The sequence below is a fragment of the Nelumbo lutea genome, chromosome 6 (genome assembly GCF_056320005.1).
Source record: "Nelumbo lutea isolate HS-2025 chromosome 6, American lotus-T2T, whole genome shotgun sequence".
NCBI lineage: Eukaryota > Viridiplantae > Streptophyta > Magnoliopsida > Proteales > Nelumbonaceae > Nelumbo > Nelumbo lutea.
Genome location: NC_142689.1, coordinates 12054674 through 12076529, shown reverse-complemented (window position 1 = coordinate 12076529; position 21856 = coordinate 12054674). Strand labels below are relative to the sequence as shown.

General features: G+C 34.7%; 1 protein-coding gene across 1 annotated transcript; it reads right to left on the bottom strand.

The window, feature by feature from the left end:
• Positions 1 to 11458: 11458 nt before the first annotated feature.
• On the bottom strand, positions 11459 to 12675 carry LOC148847355 (uncharacterized). The gene is made up of 2 exons (XM_088949584.1): positions 12477 to 12675; positions 11459 to 12228 (listed from the first exon to the last, which is right to left on the bottom strand). The coding sequence occupies exons 1-2, from the start codon at positions 12673 to 12675 to the stop codon at positions 11459 to 11461; spliced, it is 969 nt and encodes a 322-aa protein (XP_088805710.1).
• Positions 12676 to 21856: the final 9181 nt, after the last annotated feature.

Here is a 21856-nt window from a genome sequence, read left to right as displayed (position 1 = left end):
TTTCTTGCCTTCTTAACTTGTTGGTGGCCCGTTGTGCTTATTACTCTGCGCAGAATGGAACTGAGGTGGAGGGTAACAATCAAATACTCAAATGTTAGGTATATTTACCTTTCATGGGTGGGTACGGCCGTACGGGTAAAAAAAATGAAAACAACAGTGTAAATCAGAAATCTTATCCTTACTTTTCCGTAGTTAAATTTTGAAAATCTTTTAATTTATTATATTATTTTCAACTTCTCAACTTTGTTATCAAATTTAAAAATTAAGGGCCCATTTGACTTGGAGTCGAAATCAGAATTTAGAATTGGAATTTTAATGGTCTAAAAAATTGGCATTGGAATAAGATTACCATTTAAGTTTCTTATTTATACTAATTAATTTTTTAACATTGGGTTGGAGAGAATGAAATGTTTTGGCACATAATACAATAAATAATAAATTATTATAATTTTAATTAAACGGATCAGTGCTTACAAAAGACACCTGAAGTGGAAATTAATTAATGTTGGGGGAAATATGCCATTTAAACTTCCCCCAACACCTCTCTGCACAACTGCAAGAAGTACAATACAGCTGCACATGGCGCATTTGTGAGTAGTGTTTATCCAACCAAACATGACTTAGAAGATACGAGAACACAACACCACACACGTAGGAAAGCAATACCGTGAAAACAAGATCTGATTGGGTCCCAACAATCAATATAATCCTAACAGTCATTTCCGCCATACATTAGAATTTAGAAACATGTCCCTTGTCCTTCATGATAACATGTTTAGGGTCGGAACTAGGGGTGGCAGAGGAGAACCATGGCCCTCCCAATATGCCTTAAAAATTCTAATAATTCCCATTTATATTTTAGCCCTATCCATTATTAACTTTTGGTCCTCCAATCCATTAGCTTTTGACCCAATTCTGATAAAAAAAAAAAAAAAAATTATGACTCCAACCCTAGAATAGAAATGTTGATGATATATTATGGCTACAATGGTTGTTGGAACCCTGTCTTTGGAATCAGATCGAAATTCCAATGGTAATAAATTATTCATCTGTGACAAGATTCTTATAGGGTATTGTTCGGTGAAGGATAAGGTATCTCATATCCAAAGTATCTCCATCCAAACACCACCCCACAGAACATGTATAAATAAAACAATAAAAGGAAAACATAATTTTCAACCAACTTCCCTAACAGAAGAGAAACAGAAAGAAAGAAAACTATTTTCAACCAACAATTCGTTCAGATAATAACATGGATCCCCAGACCAGTTGAGATCTCTTTTGGAATGAGAGAAAATGTTTCTATACTTACTTTTTCTGTTTGTAATTAGTTGTGCCCCAACTGATTGCTCGGCATTAACCAAAACAATTAACCTGGATTGTTTCTATATATATATATATATATATATATATATATATATATATATAACTTTCAATTCATTCTATAAATAAATTTACTTCCCCGTGAAACTGGTATTAATTAAAGCCCTCCCAAATGGACCGTGAATATCATCAGTTGCTTAATTAAAAACTTTGGAGGGAAATCTTCATCTACATCTAGGAAGTAGGAACCCTTGATCTATTATTATTCCCATTTAAATGGAAAGTTAAAGGAGACCAACTATGGCACAGTTGCCCAGTGTGCTCTTGGGTTCGTTTTGATTCTAGACCAGTTTTTTGAGTTTTCTATGTGGTTTGCCACGATGAAACAGTTCACCTAAAGAGTGAAGTATTGCTAATTTGTAGGTACAACCGCTTGTCTTCAAGCTCCCCTTGATAAGGACCTCCCATATTGAGATGCTCCTGAAGTTTTGTTTTAATTTATCAGAACAAAATTAATGGGCAAGCCTTAAATGCTAATAATCAAGCATATTAGCAACCCGAGAGGACAGATAAAACATATCTAAATGGAACATAATTGAAGATTGAAGACATATAATTAAGGGAGGGAAGCAATGTAAAAAACAACCCACAAGACAAGATTATATGCCAAATTAAGTGAACCCTGAGTTTAATATGCTGCTGGAATTAATCAAACTTTTGAGTTTTTACCAAAAGCTAAGAAAAACTTTTGTTTATTATCACATGTGTGAGATCACACAACTTCTGAAATCTTCAGTGCATTGAGGGATCGGAAGGGAGGTTGTTGTGATCATGAACTGACTAGATCTATTGATGCAATTTGAATTGATTATGAAATTAATTGCAAATTGAAGCCTATTAGTTGGGGGTTTTGGTGGTAGGTAAAATGGTTAAATAAATCATCTGTTGATACTCATCCTTGTGTTGTCCAACATATTATAAATGAAAAGCCAGGGGCAAATCAATCCAGCTGTTTGATGCAGACCTACGATATCTGATACAATTCATTTGGAGGATCAAAGATAGGTCCAAATCATCCAACTGGAACTATGTATCTTCTAGCTAGCCGATCGATGTTATCTCAAATTAATTTCAACCGAGAATCTCTATCCACTTCTTTATTTTTTCCAATATTATAATGGAATAGTACTTCATAGCAAGCGGTATTGGTTATCTACGCATAATGCATTGATAAGGATAGACACATAGCCACTGTTACCTAACATGAATATTTCACTCTATAATGTGTGGGATGCCTTTGAAAGTTGAAACCAGCAGGGGGTTCAGGCCTTGGTAAAGCAAAAGGCAAATGTTTTATTGATTTAAGTATTGATACCAACTTGGTATGTAGGTGGGCTACTGATCATTAGTGCCAAAAGCTTTTTAAGCATTCAAAGCTTCTAAGGTGATGATGAAATGTGTTAGGCAAGAGATTAAGAATCAAATTTGGTGTTCAAACTAATGGAGTTTTGTCTTAAGCTTCACTATTTAGGTGGATGATTCTATCTGGTGCCCAACTTTTGCACTAACGAGGGTTTTGTTTGTTTTAGGTTAGGTTAGCATGTGTGTAGAAAGCGAAATCAAACGAATGGTTAGATTTAGAGGAAAGTTATTTTCTTCTTGGACAAGGAAAACCCTGTGTCTATCTATATATTCGGTTGTCTAAACAAGGACAACACAATTGGAAGCAATTTTTCCATGTGATCAAACGAATGGCTCTATCCAGTCTTTCAAATCCAACATCTGATCCAACATTCAAATTAACTACTTGTATCTGGATGACAAGGCCTGCATCTGCTTGGTAATTGGATTGGATGCGGATTTTACTCATCTGATAAAATAAAAATTCGAGCTTAATTATATATAATATATTAATGTGTATATAGATATTATATATTTATATACATATTTAGTGACAATACGGTGGAATGAGATTAAGTCCGAGTCCGATATTTGAGTAGTCGGATGGGATTCAAATGTAACAGAATCCAATTTGAATCTGACCTAATTACATGCCAATTTGAATCAGATTAGGTCCTAATAGGTAGAACAATGGGTAATGGACATCTTATTCAATTTAGGGAGAGACTGTTCAGCCCTGGGTCAGAATTTATATGCACAAGATACTATTGGGATAGGTGTCAGTTCGGAATTGATGTCAATTCACGGACAAGCATTAATACATAGAGTGTGAATTATTAACATTTTGAGTATTTATAACTCTACAGTAGAAATCAGAAATCTGCATTAGGCCTGTCTATACTTAATTTATGAGAAAAAAATTAATATTATCAAGCCGAAAAAGAATAGATGACAATCACATACCAAGGATTTGACTTGGGATCAGTACATGAACTAGGGCTGGTCAGGCTTTTACCAAGACCTGGTCCTGAATTCATCTTTAAGTGCTCCAAATTGCTTTGGGCCAGCTTCCTTTAAGTATTAATTTGGACAGCAATTACTTTAATTTACATGTGGATTTGTCCACCCAAAAGCCCACAATTTCCTATACACACACTCCTGAAAGTTATGCCTCACTTACAATTAGACATGTTCATGGGCCGGGTTGGATTGGGCTTTCACTCTATATTAATAGATTTTTATAAGGCACGAGCCCAAGTCTAGTCCAACCATCGGGCCTACAACTTGGGCATGAGCCCGGCCCTCATAAAAAGCTCGAAGCTCAGGCTTGGGCCTGAGCCCAAGCCCAAAATTTAGCCCATACTGTTACTACTGCTGAAGTGGCTGAATAGAGAGAGAGAGAGGGAAATTATAAAGAAAATAATAAAAAATATATATATTAAATTATAAATATATATTTCAATAAATATTATATTATTTATATATTTTATATAGTATATAAAATACATATCATATATTTTATAAAATATATAATGCTGAGTCGGATTGGGTCAGGCCGGGCTTAGACTAGGCTTTTTTGACAAATCCCAAACCCAGCCCGAAACACAATTGGGCTTACTGTTTTAGGCCTGAGGTTAGGCCCGCGGGCCTAATGACATAACCAAGCCTGACCAGGGTGCGGGCCGGGCTGGGCCGGGCCATCGGGCTACCCGGCCCATGAACAGGTCTAGTTACAATGACATTTCCGTTTCTTCATTTGTCAATTCCAACCCAGTACATGTTATTGGTTTATTAGGCCTAAAGAGTAGTTCCATTGACTCCGTGTTTACATCCTCTACAACAAATTTTCTTTCTCAACCACTGTAATCTGATTGTACACTGAGCAATTCAAATTAATTAATGCATTTGGCCTTAAACCGTCAAAACAAAAACAAATATTTAGTTTTCTATTATAATACTAGAAAAAACTTGTAACCAATCAACAGGTATCATAGAAGTAATAACGAATAAGGTGATACTTATCAAAATTCACGAGGCTTTTGATTGATCAAAGCTCTTCAGGTATCATGTGTTTCTGACAGCATAGTTTCTTCATACTTCCAATTTCTAAGCATTTTGCATTAAGAGGGATCTGGGTCCTGGGTTGAGATTAGCCCATTGGAATTTGAGGAGGCCCATCGTAAGGAATGTACTGTCTTTGTCAATTTAAAGGGTGTTCTATAAGGTGAATGTTAACATCAGCAACAAAAAAAAAAAAAGTTCTTAGAAGCAGAATTGGCTTTGTTTCAGAAAACAATGCATGTGTTTGAAAGCATGGGAATCCAGCTGCATACATCTCCTCATGAATTTAACATACTTGTATGGGAGATATTCTTGTGCAGCTGGATTCTATGTGAGGTTGCAAGAATGTTGAAAATAGTTCAAACTAGGGATTATCTTTTCTAGCCAAGTCAAATTTTTTGGGCCTGGGCCTAAGTTTTCTGTCCAAGCACTGTTAGGCCCTCTTCTGGCCCCACCAGGCCCGTACCGGCCTGCAAATTATTGAATTTGCTTTGGAAGCAAGTGACTGAGCAATCAGTTAACATTCAAGAGATCGGTTGAGAAGAACTAGACTAGTTGTCCTGCCCATCACAATCTGGCCCAAAAATACATTTTAACAACTAGACTAGTTGTCCAATCCATTGATGATAAAATGGTATTCCAGTGAATACATGGGGAATGTGATGTTTCGTAGATTATATTGTTTCAGCTTGAAAAGCTGCCACATAGGGTTTTTTTTTTTTTTTTTTTGAATAACAAACATCAATTTTCTGCTTGGTTGAGACTATTTTAAGTTAAAAAAGTCCTAAAATGTTAATTTCTATTAGAAACATAAATTAGGGGTGTTGGGAGAAACATCAAATTGGCGTTTCCTCCTTCATCTGCCCCTTTATAGAAACAGTCCAATGACATGGCTCTCTGTTGGCATTCTACGTGGCAGTGTAGAAATATATTCTAGTGCATTTCATACTAACAAAGATGGATAGATATACCATTAAATACCCATAAATCCTATCTCCAAACAAAAGTTCTGTTTTTGGTTTCATGTTCCTAAAACCATTAGATCTGTATCTAAATGTTAACTACGTGTGCTAATGAATCAATCATCAGAAAAGATTTTATTTATTTTTAAATTTGACAATATGGTGAGAATCGGCATAGTAGAGTGATATTTCATATAAAAACGATTTAGATAGCAATGCCAATACCAAACAGAATACTGCTCAAAACACTTATTCGACACCTACGCCTAGACAGCATAAGTACCCACTAAATAAGTTTTGACATATGGAATTTAAACCTCCATGAGAGAATGATATTCAGATACTAAGTTGGTAGTCAACCCTAAACTAAACCTTGTCCTAACAATATGGGATCTGCTACATGAATCCTTTTAATGTGCCCTTAATGGGGTGTTCGGTAGCGTGTTTTTTAGCATTTCAGACTATTATCTCGTGCCAGTCCAATCCCACATGTTCAAGGCATTTTGAAGATCAGATGGAATCCCATTAATAATATATATATATTCTTTCAGGATCATTTCTTTATATCTTGTACTTTGTGTGGTGATTCAATGTTCAAATTGTATTTAAGATCTCGAAATGAAGATAGACTAGCTTAAAGCAAGATACAAAGCATGAACTCTATCGATTGCTTGAACGCAGGGAAGTGGTTTCAATGTAAAAGTATAGGATGCTTAAGATAGAGAAAAATAAAATTATTTGATGTAAAGAATAAGAAATGTGCTTTAATTCGACAGGGAAATTATTGAAGGTTCAAACGGGGAGAATGGACAAGGATATTTGGCTTGGTTTTCCTGCAATTTCATTTGCTCTGGTGCAGAAGTATGGGAGTTCCAATGCTTTGAGTGCATGTTCTAATTTATTTTTGTTTCAATTTTTGACTTAATTTTATTTGCTTCCATTTCAAATGAAGAAAAATAAAACACGAAGCAAAGTAAGGTGAAACCCAAATCCAAAATGAACAAGATCGAACTTACATTTTTCTCATTAATTTGCACTCTCATGCGTTGGTGCTATATATTGCAAATAAAATTGCACTTCAAACAAATGGAGCTTTGGGAACAAATGCAGAGAGGCTAAGAAATTTTTGCCAAAAGATTACCTTGAAACTAATTAATGGCCATGTCAGATCTTGATTTGATTTACTGATCGATCAAAATGCATCTTCCAGTCAACCTGACATAAGCTTGAACTAAGGCTTGCCAAATCTCCCATTACTGCATCAATTCCGTTTAATTTAAATCATAAAAGCCCTCTGCTGCCCACCCACCAACCCCCAAATCCCCAGCAGGAAAATGAAATGACTCTTCCCAGAAAATGGACCCAATGAAGAAAACAAGATTGGGTTACATTTGAATGATTCAAAAACAAGAACTGAATTGTTTAAGAAACAATCCATTTATTTGATAGTAAGATGCAGACAATCGAGATGTATTTTTCTCTTACATCAGGTGTTGGGGAAGATGGGGTCACTGTAACTTTGGAGGAGAAGCTCTGAGGCGCGTCTGAAGACACTGTCTTTAGAACATTATTTGCCCTCACTCAATTTTACTGAGTTTGCTGTTGGGTTACAGGCAAATTCGTTCCCAGGATACAACAGAGCCTTGGGCGAGAATCTGCAACCAGCAAAGTTGAAGAGTCTCCAAAGAAACCTTCTGTGAGACTGTAGCAGACCAGACTGAGAGAGAGAGAGAGAGAGATAGTGAATTTCGAAATTGTGTTTTTTGGAGTCCGATTCATTCTCCTTAAATAACTTGTGAAGAGGTATGAGGAAAAGGTAGGTGCTGATTTAGAGAAGGCACCTTGAACAGTTACAATTTCAACCATTGTGACTGTTTAAAAAGTTGTTAACAGTTGGAGACTGTTAACTTTGAATTGTGCCTCTTGATCACACCCGATCGAATCGTAACCGTTGATCTCATCAATGGTGATCAACAGTCATCAACGTACCAAAACTAGAGCCGCCCATCGCAAGCCACGCAAAGTGAGCCTCTAAAGTGCCTCAATGCGCCACACACACACGCGCGTTGCGCGGTATCGAATCCCCATACTCTCCTCTACTAATTCTAAGGAGTGTAAATCAGCTCCTATTGAAATATTGAAAACAAAACTTATAATTTTCCAATGTGGGACAAGTTCAAAACTGGGTTTTTGTAAGAGAAAAACTGATTTTTTCAAACAAGTGTATAGGTGCAATTTCTCATGTAATTGACCAATCAAACCCATTGGATTTAATTTCTTATGAGATTAAAATCCAATAATCCCCCACATTGATTGATCAATTACATAGTTCTCTCTCAATCCAAACTACTATGACACAGTTATGCATACAAAAGGTGTTTATCAACTTAAACCTCTTGTTAGTATAGTTATCTCAGAGCCTTGTGAAAGTTATTGGTGGTAAAACATTAAACCAACTACTCTCAAGACAGACCAGAGACACCTATACACATAAAAATGTTCAGTCTCTGCAAGAGTTTCAAATTTTGCTCAACACTGTTATGGCCATGTGCTTCTTTCCTGGTTTCATGAACAATCCCGAGAGCAAACCCAAACCCTTATGAGAAGTGGCACCACTTCTATGTTCACATAGGTGAAGTTCCACTATGTGCTCTGTTATTTGACACATTTCAGAACTTCATTAAGAGTTTATCTCAACCTCTCATCATAACGGACAGCACTGTTTATGTTGTGATGGGAAATCTCTCAATGTCAGTGCTAACAGTCACATTGCTGTAACTTGTTGTTACCCATTAAACCCAATACTGATGGCTTTTCAGTTCAGGTTGAGTTACCATTACAGATGACTAAGTAAAGGGTTTTAATCTCATCTCTTTTGTTGTCATTCTTACCAATTCTCTGGCTAAACCCTTGGTAAGAGGATCAACCAAGTTTTTACTTGACCTCACATAGGTTATAGTGATGACTCCATCTTGAATCAGTTGCCTAACAAATTCATGTCTCAGACTTATATGTCTGGACTTACCATTGTAGGTACCACTGTAGGCCCTTGACAGAGTTGCCTCACTATCACAGTAAATGGAAATTGGAGGCATAGGACTAGGCCAAAGTTTTATATCCAATAATAAATTCTTAATCCATTCAGCCTCTTTTCCAGCAGCCGCTAAGGCTATGAATTCGGATTCCATGGTCGAGTGAGATATACAAGTTTGTCTCTTGGATGCCCAAGAGATCGCACCCCCACCAAGGACAAAAATCCATCCAGGTGTGGACTTGTTATCTCCATTACCGGTAATCCAACTTGCATCAGTGTACCCTTCTAGTATAGCTGGATAATCACAATAAAACAAGCCAAGTTCCAGGGTTTTCTTGAGATACCCAAAAGCTTTCCCAATTGCCTTTCAGTGCTCTGCATCGGGATTACTTGTAAACCGACTGAGTTTACTTACTGCAAATGCAATATCAAGTCTAGTACAAAGCATAGCATACATCAAGCTCCCTACTGCACTAGCATACTCAAGTTGTGCAATTGCTCTACCAGTATTTTCTACTAATTGTATACTAGAATCATATGGGGTGCTATATTCTTTAAAACCTAAATGCTTAAATTTGTCAAGTACTTTCTCAATATAATGTGATTGGCTTAGTGCATAGCCCCTACTATGCTTTTTAACTTTTATTCCCAAGATGGTATCTACTACTCCTAAATCTTTCATCTTGAAAACAGAGGATAAGTAGTTTTTAGTTTCATTTATACCAATCATATTTGTACCCACAATAAGCATATCATCCACATAAAGACACACAATTATTCCATAATTTTCAGTGAATTTTGAGTAGATGCATCTATCAGCACTATTATGTTTAAAACTAAAAGTTAGAATGCAAGAATCAAATTTCTCATGCCACTGTTTAGGTGCTTGTTTTAATCCATATAGTGATTTAACTAGTTTACAGACTTTTTTCTCGTTTCCAGGAAGAACAAATCCTTCTGGTTGTTCCATGTAAACCTTTTCATTTAAATCACCATTTAAGAAAGCAGTTTTAACATCTATTTGGTGAACAGATAAGTGATAAATGGATGCTAATGCTATAAGTGTTCTAATAGAAGTTGTTCTAGCCACTGGTGCATAGGTGTCAAAGTAATCAATCCCTACTGTCTTTAATTCGAGACTCTTCTTCAATACGAAGGTATTGCTGAATTTGCTCCAAGGTAAGTTCTTCAGCCTTGTGCAGAAGCTTCTTCCTGTAATCCTTCTAAGAGGGTGGAAGTTTGGCAATGATTGCTCCCACTTGAAAAGATTTAGAAATGATGATGTTAAGGGATCGAATTTTATTGACTATCACCTGTAGTTGATGAACTTGCTCCAGTATAGGTTTATGGTCGTTCATGGTGAAGTCAAAGTATTCTGCAATAAGATATTTATTCGTACCTACTTCTTGCACCTTGTATTTGAATTCCAGGGTCTTCCAGATTTTTTTTGGAGATGTAAGTTCCTTGTAGAAGTTGTAGAGCCGGTCTGATAAGGCATTCAGTATGTGTCCTCGGCACAGAAGTGAGTCATCTTTCTGTTTTGCTCTTTCCTTCTTTAGTTTCTTAGAGTCTTTGTCAGTGGGTTCAGGAAGTGATTGCAGATTCGGGTCCAACATATAGTATAGTTTCAGTGTGGTCAGAAAGAAGATCGTCTTATCTTACCATCGGCTGAAATTTGCTCCATCGAACTGGTCTAGTCGAACAAGATCTTGGTTCATCATCTTGATCGAAGTCATGCTTGCTTCCGCCTCCATTGCAAAATAACGTTCTAAAATTGTTGGGGAAGATGGGGTCACTGTAACTTTGGAGGAGAAGCTCTGAGGCGCGTCTGAAGACACTATCTTTAGAACGTTATTTGCCCCCTCTCAGTTTTACTGAGTTTGTTGTTGGGTTACAGGCAAATTTGTTCCCAGGATACAACAGAGCCTTGGGCGAGAATCTGCAACCAGCAAAGTTGAAGAGTCTCCAAAGAAACCTTCTGTGAGACTGTAGCAGACCGGACTGAGAGAGAGAGAGAGATAGTGAATTTCGAAATTGTGTTTTTTGGAGTCCGATTCATTCTCCTTAAATAACTTGTGAAGAGGTATGAGGAAAATGTAGATGCTGGTTTAGAGAATGCACCTTGAACAGTCACAATTTCAACCATTGTGACTGTTTAAAAAGTTGTTAACAGTTGGAGACTGTTAACTTTGAATTGTGCCTCTTGATCACACCCGATCAAATCGTGACCGTTGATCTCATCAATGGTGATCAACAGTCATCAACGTACCAAAACCAGAGCCGCCCATCACAAGCCACGCAAAGTGCGCCTCTAAAGCGCCTCATTGCGCCACACACACGCGCGCGCGTTGCGCGGTATCGAATCCCCATACTCTCCTCTACTAATTCTAAGGAGTGTAAATCAGTTACTATTGAAATATTGAAAACAAAACTTATAATGAGATTAAAATCCAATTTCTCGTGTAATTTCTCATGTAATTGACCAATCAAATAAACTAGCTAGCCACTACCACTCTCTTGGTAATGCTAGGGCTACTTCATGTTTCTCCATTTATTATTTACGTAGCAAAAGGAAGGACATGAGCACACATAAACACACAACATAACAAACACGAACAGGAACACACGCACTGGCAGTTGCTTTGTTCATATTAATCCATCTCGTCTCTTCTTTTCTCTACTTCTTGCAAACAATTCCGCGACCACTTATGCCACTTCCACACTCCATGCTGGCATATTCCGAAGCACCGACTATTGGCAACTGTCCTCGTCGGAAGCGAGCCACTGAGCAATCAGTGGAGAAGAGATCGGTTGAGGAGAATTCACGCACACCACCCATCACCGGCATTGCAGCTGATATCTTAACCCTGCTGGTGTAGTCTCTCCGGTATGTCTGACCCAACACACCGTTCACGTTATCACTGAGTGAATAGAATTTGAAGCCAAGTTCGAGATGAGCAAAGCAGTCATCCTTGGTGATGCCATAGTTGTGAATTCGGGATTCTTCTTCGGTGATAGGGACAACAGTTGCTGTGATTTTGAAGTTCCCTTGGACTTCAACGCTGATAGCGTTGGTGTCCATGGTTCTAGTGATAGAAACACCTGGTGCCACGGTTGATTGCCACTTAACACCTTCACCTTCCGGAAGGAAGATGGGTTCAGCATTGAAAGTAATGAAGAGACGATCGACAGCATCGTTCCATGTAGAGGTCTTGAGGGCACCAACAGAGATTTGGTGGGTGTCAAAGAGAACACCGATGGACTGAACCCAGGTGAAGTCCCGGTGCAAGTTGGGGTTCCGACGGCCAATGAAGTGGGCATTGATGTGGAGGTTGGAGTCAGAAACAAGACAGAAGTCACGATCTTTCTTGCCATGGAAGTAGAAGGTAATTCCATCTCCGCCTATGAATCTGGGATCCTGACACACAGCCCCCGGAATGTCGCAACCTGTTGTACATGACATGAACACTCAAATTAAGTGTTAAATTCTCGAAGAATTAATACAAAAGGCCTAGACCCAAAGGTCGATCGACTGCTTAATTTGGTCGGACCCTTTTCTATAGAAAAGAGAACCAAACTCAAACCGAGGTTGAAGCTAGCAGCCCAACTTTCAATACCTTTGCTGATCAAGTCCAATATCATAATTAAGGGATTATGATGAAAGGGAGAGAGAATGGTAAAGCTAGCGGACTTACTGCAAACAGGTTTGCAGGTAACACAGTCAACAAAACAATAGTAGGGGCAAGTAGCAGGGCAAGGGAATTGCTGATTGTAGCAGGAGGAGTACTTCTCAACCTTGCATGTTGCCTTGTATGCCTGATTGCCTTGCCCATTCACTGCCTCCGCCAACACAGCCACGAGTACTAGCAAAACACAAGCACCAAGCCGCACCATGCCTCGATCTAGAAATGATTATTATTATTAATTTCTCAGTAGGAACTGAGATACAATATTAGCTAGCTGCTTTGTGTTGATGGTGGGTGCCCTTCATCCCCTTTTATAGATGTGATTTGGTGATGACTGTACGTAGAAGCTCTATATATGTTGAGTGAAAAAGGGTTTAACTTAGCATGTGGGGGCCTACGTACACAGCTTCTATCTTCACGGGTACTAAAGCACTGCATCCATGCATATATCTATAGCAAATACTATCAATTAATATATCACAGAAAGATGGAATTATCAGGTGACTGCCTGAACTTGATTCTCACCTAGCTGTTTCAGTCGTCCAAGAAATACCCAAAAAATATTCTGTTCACAACATGAATTTCCATTATATCAACCTTAGCTTTCACATAAGCATGCACAAGTAGAGATAATAATCCCTAATATATATGGGGTTTCATCTAGATATATAGTGGTTATTCAAGTTCCTGATCGGACCAACTCAACTTGGAGTACTGAATTTTTGAAGTAATTAATATTAACCCACCTGGTGTTTTGGATTCAATTTATTACATTACCCAATGTTGAAACATAGACCTGTCGTAGGATTACTGTGGCCAAGAGCATTTTCTTGGCTTGATTACATTACTTATTAACAGAGAAGTAATCCTGGGGATGGATTCAATGGGAGGCTTTCTCTTTTCATTTTTTGGGAGGGGGTCGTATATGGACTCTTTCACCAACAAGGCAATAACAAATCAGATTAAAATAGTGAGTTGATTTACAAATTAAGTAAAGGAATAAAATAAATGACATTATTTCGGTTAAGAATTATTATGTTCCCTTCGCAAGGAAAACGAGCTGACATGTCTGTACAATGACTTGCAATTGATCAAGATATGAGGCGGGGAATCGTCACATAACTTGCTTGGCATGTGGTGATAGAAAGAGAAAATGGGTTCACCATTGTTCCATCTGATGCTCTGAATGAAGAAAGAAATGAGAAATAAATTAATAACAGTTATTTGCAGTGCTTATGTAGTAAATTACTACCCAAGCAAGTCTGATGAAAAGAATCAGCCTGTCTAGGTATTTTCTAAGGCTACATTTGGCATTGCTTATTTTAAGGATTTATCTCTTTTTTACAGTTAAAATGCATTCATGATTATTGAGGGTCCGTTTGGTTTGTAGTCGAAATTGGAATTGAAATCCTTCAGAATCAGAATCGGAATGGTCCATTTTCATAATCTGTTTGGTTCAGAAAGGAATGGGAATGGGAATGGAAATTATTATCAATAGGAGTGGGACTACGATTCTGCCCAACCAAACAGTTGGAATCAGAATAAACCGATTCCATACCCCTATTCCCATGAACCATGAGTTTATAACTGCAAAAAGGATATAAATCCTTAAAATAAGGAATGCCAAATGCAGTCTAAATGGTCAGAGCCAATCTTATATCAAGATGGGCCCTTTCTGATCCATCAAATGGTTAAAATCCCACACACGTATGCTTCATGTGGAGAGGCCCCAGCACCATGGAATAACGCTGCATTGGTCGGATCAGCATTCGGATAATATATCTATACTACTTTAAAAAGCATTAATGGCATCTAGAATATTTCTGAAATTTTTTAGGACAAAATTTACCCCTTTATATTTAAATTTGTCGATTAAAAATGAGGGCAAATAGGATAATTAGTTATTGATATTAAATGAATTGAAAAGAGTTAATTTTAAGATATTCAATGCATTCCATTATCTCTCATTAAATCCAACACTTAAGGTATTAATTTGCATTCATCTTCATTGAATCATATATTTAAGGCTTCTTTGTTTTTTCTCATTATACATAATGAGAAAATACATAAGATATAATGTTATATAATTATAAAAAATACAAAGAATCACAAAAATAAATATTATACATAAGATATAATGTTATATAATTATAAAAATAAAATTATGGATGTGCATGTAATATTAGACATTCATTATATTTAACAAAAATAAATATTATACATAAGATATAATTTTATCAATAATGGAAATGTAATACAAAATTTAATATCAACCTAGAAATCAAATTATTTTTCTTTTTGGGTCATGAATTAATGGTTTGGGTCAAATGGATTAATCGATGATATAATAGTTAAATAATAAATATTTAAAATAATAAAAAAGTACAAGTAATCAAAAGAATATATAAAAAATTATGTATTAATTATGTCAAACAAAAATTAAGTGTGATAAGTAAAAATTATGTATATAATGTAGATGAAATATATAATTTAAAATTGATTCGAAAGCAAAGCTATTTTCTTATTTAAACGGTGGGTCAATGATCCAACTTTTCAAAGAAAGTCATGATGTCATAATTGAATAATAAATATTTAAAAAAAAAAGATAGAAGACAAAAGATAATAATAATAATTGTTATTGTAATTTAAATTTTCTGTAGGTGCACATTTAGTACAAACAAGTATTAAGTTTATTTTTAGCCATATTGTTACTTTTATTAATTTTTCAATTTCTATCCCAACTATGATATATCTTAAATTCAAGTAATTAATATAAAAAAATAACCATGCGTGCAACACACATGCTTAATTACTAGTGTTTCTTAAAATCAAGAATAATTGAAACATTAGAACCCCACTCCCCCAATTAGAACTTAGAAATTAAAATAAATTTTAATTGATTTGGCCAATGCTTGAAAATGGGTACTGGATAGTAAATTAAAAGTTCGGAAAATTGACTGCATCATCTAATCTACCAACAACAAAACCTCAAAAGTAAGAAAAAAAAAATTATCAGAGAAGGAAAAACAATAAAAAATTCACCTCTAAGTGAACCACCATTAATTAAAGAGATGGGTTAATATGTAGTTGGATTATCTAAGCTGACGGTTCTAATCAATTTCTTAGTTTGTTTAATTGATCAATATATGGACCAATTTTCTGGTCCTGGTTCAACGGTTGAACTGGTAACTTGCCATGTGGGGAGAAGATTGGCTTCAATTTTGAGTTTTATTCCCGCCCCATGGAAGAATCTTGAGGCCCATCTATAATTTTGATTGGTTATGCTACATACTTAAAAAGTTAAATGGCTTGGCTTTACATGTTCCAGCAGTCTTGGCATATTGGTACATAACGGATCTTCAAGTAGGAACCTTGCACATTCCAAATTGGAACTCACCCGGCCGGCCCAACCTCAAAAAGTGATCCATTTTCTGATAATGGAATAAAAAAATGGTTCAACCCTGAATAATTATAATCCGAACCGAATTCGTTAATAATATGATATTATATGTTTAGGTAAACTAAACAGGAAGTAAAGGAAAGAAAGCGCTCTCAGTGTTGTTATTTATATATTGCTGAGGTTAGAAATTAAAAGTCAGTAATTACACAAGTATAGGTGATAAGATACAGACTGGAGATAAAAGATACAAGGGTTATCAACCTGTTATATAGTTGTAGAGATCACGAGTCACGACTATATATATATATATATATCTGCATCACATGTGAGAGGATAATGTGTTATGCTTAACACGTTCGTCAAGCTGATGAACATTGGGGGCAATGATAGAAGGAGGAAAAACAAGCAGGGGAAAGACTTTTTGGGAACGTGTATGGCAAGGTATACATCGAAGTATCGAACATTCAATTGCGGCTGTTAATGGGCCGGTTTTGGATTGGATCCATCCAAACCAAAATCAAATTGGATGGATGGGACGATCAATAAGATATATTGAATTGGATTAGTGTAAATTTAATCATCCAAAGTATTTATTGGATTAGATAGGATATGGTCCATCTGTAATGAATTTATATTAGATTGGGTTGGATTGAACCAATATCTGATCCGTTGATAGAATTAAAACAAATTTGAATAGATTAGATGATCCAAACGTTGAATTGGACCGATCCAAAAGATTAATTGAATTGAATTGGACCTGATCCATTTATAATGGGCTCACATCGGACTAGATCAGATTAGACTAAATCCAATCCATTTGACACCCCCTACATTCAGTTAGCGGAAGAGAACCATATAGAGCACAAGTGTTATTACAGTGACAATGGGAACATCTCCCCATAAATGATAATATGCAATTACATGATATGTTTTCAATTTTTAGCTGTTGTGATGTGTGGGTAGCAGATCCGAACACGAACGGCCACGGTAACTCGTCAATGCTAAGACGTGCCATAGTATGCTACCTTGACCAAACACACTTGTGGAGCTTCAATCATCTGGCAATCATCAGAAGACATCCAAAGAACCAAACCATGAGAGATAGTACCCATTAATTATCATAGGCACGGTACGATGGTTTGTAGGTGCATGCATGAAGGCATTGGCATACCTTATTGGCAAGCAAACGCTACATTAACCGGTTGGTTGGTAACTGGTAACTGGTAACTGGTAAGGTCTCCTGCTTCCCGCCTAGGTTTTGGGGGTGGTATAGGGTTAACATTGGTGCCATTATTCAGAATAAAGAGAAAAAGGTCGTGCCATCATTCAGAATAAAGAGAAAAAGGTCTGAGATGGATCTTTTTTAAATCCTCATCTGAATAAGATAAAGCCTATAATTAAGTGAAAAAACCAGGCCCATGGGGCCTGTTTGAGCCCATAAAGGGCTTTCAGCAATTTACACACGAAGCGAGGAAGTGTGGGGTCCGCAGAGTCTGGCAAGTGGCAACTGGACCATGTCGATGCCTTCACCAATAACGCCACATCAAGTTGGTTGAATGGAGTTGAGATCTTCTGCCACTAAAACACATTCCAATCCTTACCAATTTCATCTAACACTGCATATCTCACAATGACATTGAGACCCATCATAAAAATGAGACCCGCCATTTATGAGATGTGTGATGTAAGATCATGTTAATAGAGGATTGGAACATGTTTTGTTGGCAGGTGATTTAGATTGGTTAGATGGCCATTATTGAAAATAGAAAAAGAAAAATGGCGTGTATTGTGACTATCTTAACGATTCAACTCAAGATATTTCATATTTGGTGTAGTCAAGCCCCCAGGTTATTGGGTCAAGCCTTTAACAAATAAACGGCCTTTATACCTATGGGTGCCCATAAAAAAAATTGAACCCAAGAAATTAAATTGAAAAATCTATCGGTTATATATAATATTAGAAGGGACCGTGCGATGCAAGGGATTTCTTAAATTAAATATAAACAATAGAACATGTAAGAGTACACAATTCTTTTATATAATATTTAATAATTATTTATATTTTATATATTACTTTTAATAATTTTTTATAATGCAAAAATAACAATATTTCATTTTAGATAGTGTTGTTTATCAAACTTAGAGATGCCAATTTTCCTCATTTCCCCAATCCCCATGGGGTAGGGATGGGATGATTTTCCTCCCGTGGAGACGGAGATGGGAAATTTTCCTCCCCGTTGGTGGGGACAGTGCAGGGCTGGGGAGAGCACTCCCTGTCACACAGGGACCCTGATCCCCGCCCCATGGGATCCCCACTAATATAAATGTAATTATGCGCATGTGTTTATATATGTATATATGTATACATACGTCTATATGTTAATACTTTTAAAAATATGGTTGAATATGTTTGAATCTTTTCTAATAGGATTGTAAACTTTAATTATTTTATTTTTATTTAAAAAATAAATAAATAATAAAAACGTAATGATTGACACAAGGTTCAAAGTATCGAAAACGCAATGTGTATCAAAAAGAAAATCCCAAAACAATTCCTTAAAAATATGAACAATAATAAAAATGAGTTTTATGTGAGTATAACTAATTTATTTAAATATAAAAGCATTCTTTAATGATTTATATAAAGTATCGGGATATAATTAGTAACCATTGAAAAATAATAGAAGAACTAAAATGCGTGTATATATATACTAATATTTATTAGTTAATATTTTTTTGAAATCATTTATTAGTTAATACTTATTATATATAGATTTAGATAATATTTATTATGTATACAAATTAATATATACCTTAATTTTTAATAAATAAATATAACTTGTATTCATCTTATTATTATATAAATATTAATAATCAAATTTATAGCATTTGTTGGGAAACATCCACCAAGGCAAGAAAGGTTACTTTAAGTATAAAAAAAACATACCATTTTAATAAGTAATTAAGGTTGGCATAACAATTAATTAATTATTGTTATAAGCAAATGATTTGGGTTCGAAACTTGTTACCTTTGGTTTGTGATTTTTAACAAGTTATTTCACTTAAATAGCATTTAATGACATTAAATGTTGTAATCAAAGGTAACTTAAATGATCACTTAATTAAATTATATTAGCATTTAGTGACGTTTCAAACTTTAAGACTTAATTAAAATTGATATTAATGAGAGAGAGAAGAGATAATTTAAATTTAAATTTAAAAAGAAGAGGGAAATTAAATTCGGCTCATACATAATGCGTATTAGCCCGTTTCGGATATGTATTGACACATTTCGGGTTGTATCGGCCTATACATACCTGAAATAATCCGATACAAAGCCGATGTAGACCTGTATCAGTTCGATACGGACGAAAAAATACAAAATCGTGTAATTATACATGTTCCGTATATCGGAACTCTTCTGAAATAATACGTATTGGCCGATACATTGCAAAATTTAAAACCTTGGGTTGACATTATAAAGAATCACAAGGAGTGGAGATCCCCATGGAAATGGGGATGGTGATAACTTTGTCCTCATTAGCGGGGAAGGAGACAGAGACGTGGATGGGGATTTCCATGGGGACGGGGATGGGGAGAGGCTTCTCGTCCCTACCCCACCCCGTTGTCATTCATGATTAAACTAATGAAACTGACCAACCCGATTTCAAATATTTCTAGTCGGCTTTGGTTCAACAACTTCCCAACCCGACTTGGCTGGATCAGTTTCGCTTTGGTCATTTGTAAACTGACTAAAATCGAACCACCTGACCATAGATAAATTAATATTTTATATTTTAAATATATTTTTTTAATACAAAAAAGTGGAAAAATTCTAATATTTCTTATGCTAAAATATTTTATATCATAAATTTAACTTTTTAATTTATTTTTTAGTAATGCCATTGTAATTTTTTTAATTTAAACTTAATTCTTAAATTTAATTTTTTAAGTTTAAATCTTTTAAACCGACCAACCAAACTAAAAATTGACCCAAACCGATATAACCTAAGTGACCAACTCCCCAACTTGACTAGGTTGATTTGGTTAGCCAAGCAACCTATAACATAACCGAACTAACCTGTGAACAATAGTTTAATCTCCAATAATTATTAAAAATTTATAGCAAAAATACACACTAAATTAAATTTTAAAAGTTAAATAACAGTAGTTTAAACTCCAATCATTATTGAAAATTTTCTATTAAATAATAAAACAAAAATAGATTTATATATAATTATTGAAAATATATTTATCACAAAAAATAATAAGTAATTAGTGAAATACAATAAATATTAATTTTAGTATATATAGATTAATTCTTTAAATTATTATTAATAAACAATAATTTTTTCAAAGTTATTTTCTACAATTATTAATTGGTATAAATGAAACTAGTTATTTATAATATTATTTATTTATTGAAATAATATCATTATTTAAATTTTAAAAACTAATTACTTGTTGAATTTTATAATCCATACAATTGTAGTACTATTAATACATAATTTTGTTCTTTTAACTATTTAAAATCTAGTTATGTTAATTATTTCATATTTAAAATATTTCTTTATTTAATTAAATATTTAAAATCTTAATCTATTTATTATAATTGAAAGTTATTCAGTAACTATTTAAAGTATATTATTAATTGATTTAAAATATTAATTTTAATATTTTGTTATTTAAGATATTTAGTTATTGAAATATTTAAATAACATTTCTTTCTTAATGTTAGATTTTTATTATTTAAATAACATTTAGATTGAATAATCCAGATAATCATAATTTATATTGTTTGTACACAATTTCATGATGAATTTTGTAAAATATATAATTATTAATAATATGAATATTATTAAATAGATTATAATTGTTTTTGTATTTTTAATAAATATTTTAAAGTTATTATATAATTTTTTTAGAATATTTAAATAATTCTTAAATTTTTTAATTCAAACTTTCTTTAAATAGATGCAAATAAAAAGTAGGGGGAGAAGATAAATAAGAATTAGTGATAATTTAGGAGGGAAGGGGGGGGGGAGAGAGAGAGAGAGAGAGAGAGAGAGAGAGAGAGATTTTAGGTAGATTTTTTTTGGGAAAAGTAAAGTTTCTATTTGATAGTTTAAAAAATGACATGGATTAAAAAAATAAAAAAGGAAAAAAAATCTAGACTTCCTTGTTTTAATCTATACTAGTGGGACCCATGCGGTGCACGGAATGGGGCAGTCTTCCTTGTCCAAGCTGTCCTCACCCAGCCCCGTAGTTAAGGCATTCTACCCCATCCATGCCCCATCCCTGGTGGTGGGGTGGGTTTGAGGCAAGGCACCCATTCCTTGTTAGGGATGGGGAATCCCCAAATTTTCCCCATCCAAAGGCAAGCACCTAAAAATAATCCAATTTGTGGATGTTTTACAAATAGGATTATGGGAATTTGGGGTATTTTAGGAATTGGATTATGACAAATTGGGGATATTATATAAATAGAATTTTGGGATCCTAGGATTATAAGAATATGAGGAAAACTTAGAAAGATTTTAAAAATAAATATTAAATCTATTGATATTTTACTAATTTACCATCGGGTTTGGGGAATTATATACAAACCCCATCCCTGATTTGGAGAAAAATATTTTCCTTGTCCCCACCTTCTCTTCACCATCCCTATTTAAAATTCAAGAAAACTTGCCCCATTCAGGATGGGGCAAGGTAAGGCCTTAATTTTACAGGGAAAATTGACATCCCTACAATTCTACTAATTTTCTATAACTAATTAATTAACAATAAATTAAATTACAATATTTTATGATAATTTCAAAAAAATTATTGAAATTGTTATTGATTAGCAAAAATGTATAGTAAATTAGTTATTTACAATAACGATAAATTAATGTGAATTAATGCAAATTATTTACTTTTTAAGCCTAAATTATTTACTATTAATCAATGTGAGGTAATTATAGTAAAGTAATGTAATTATGGTTAATTA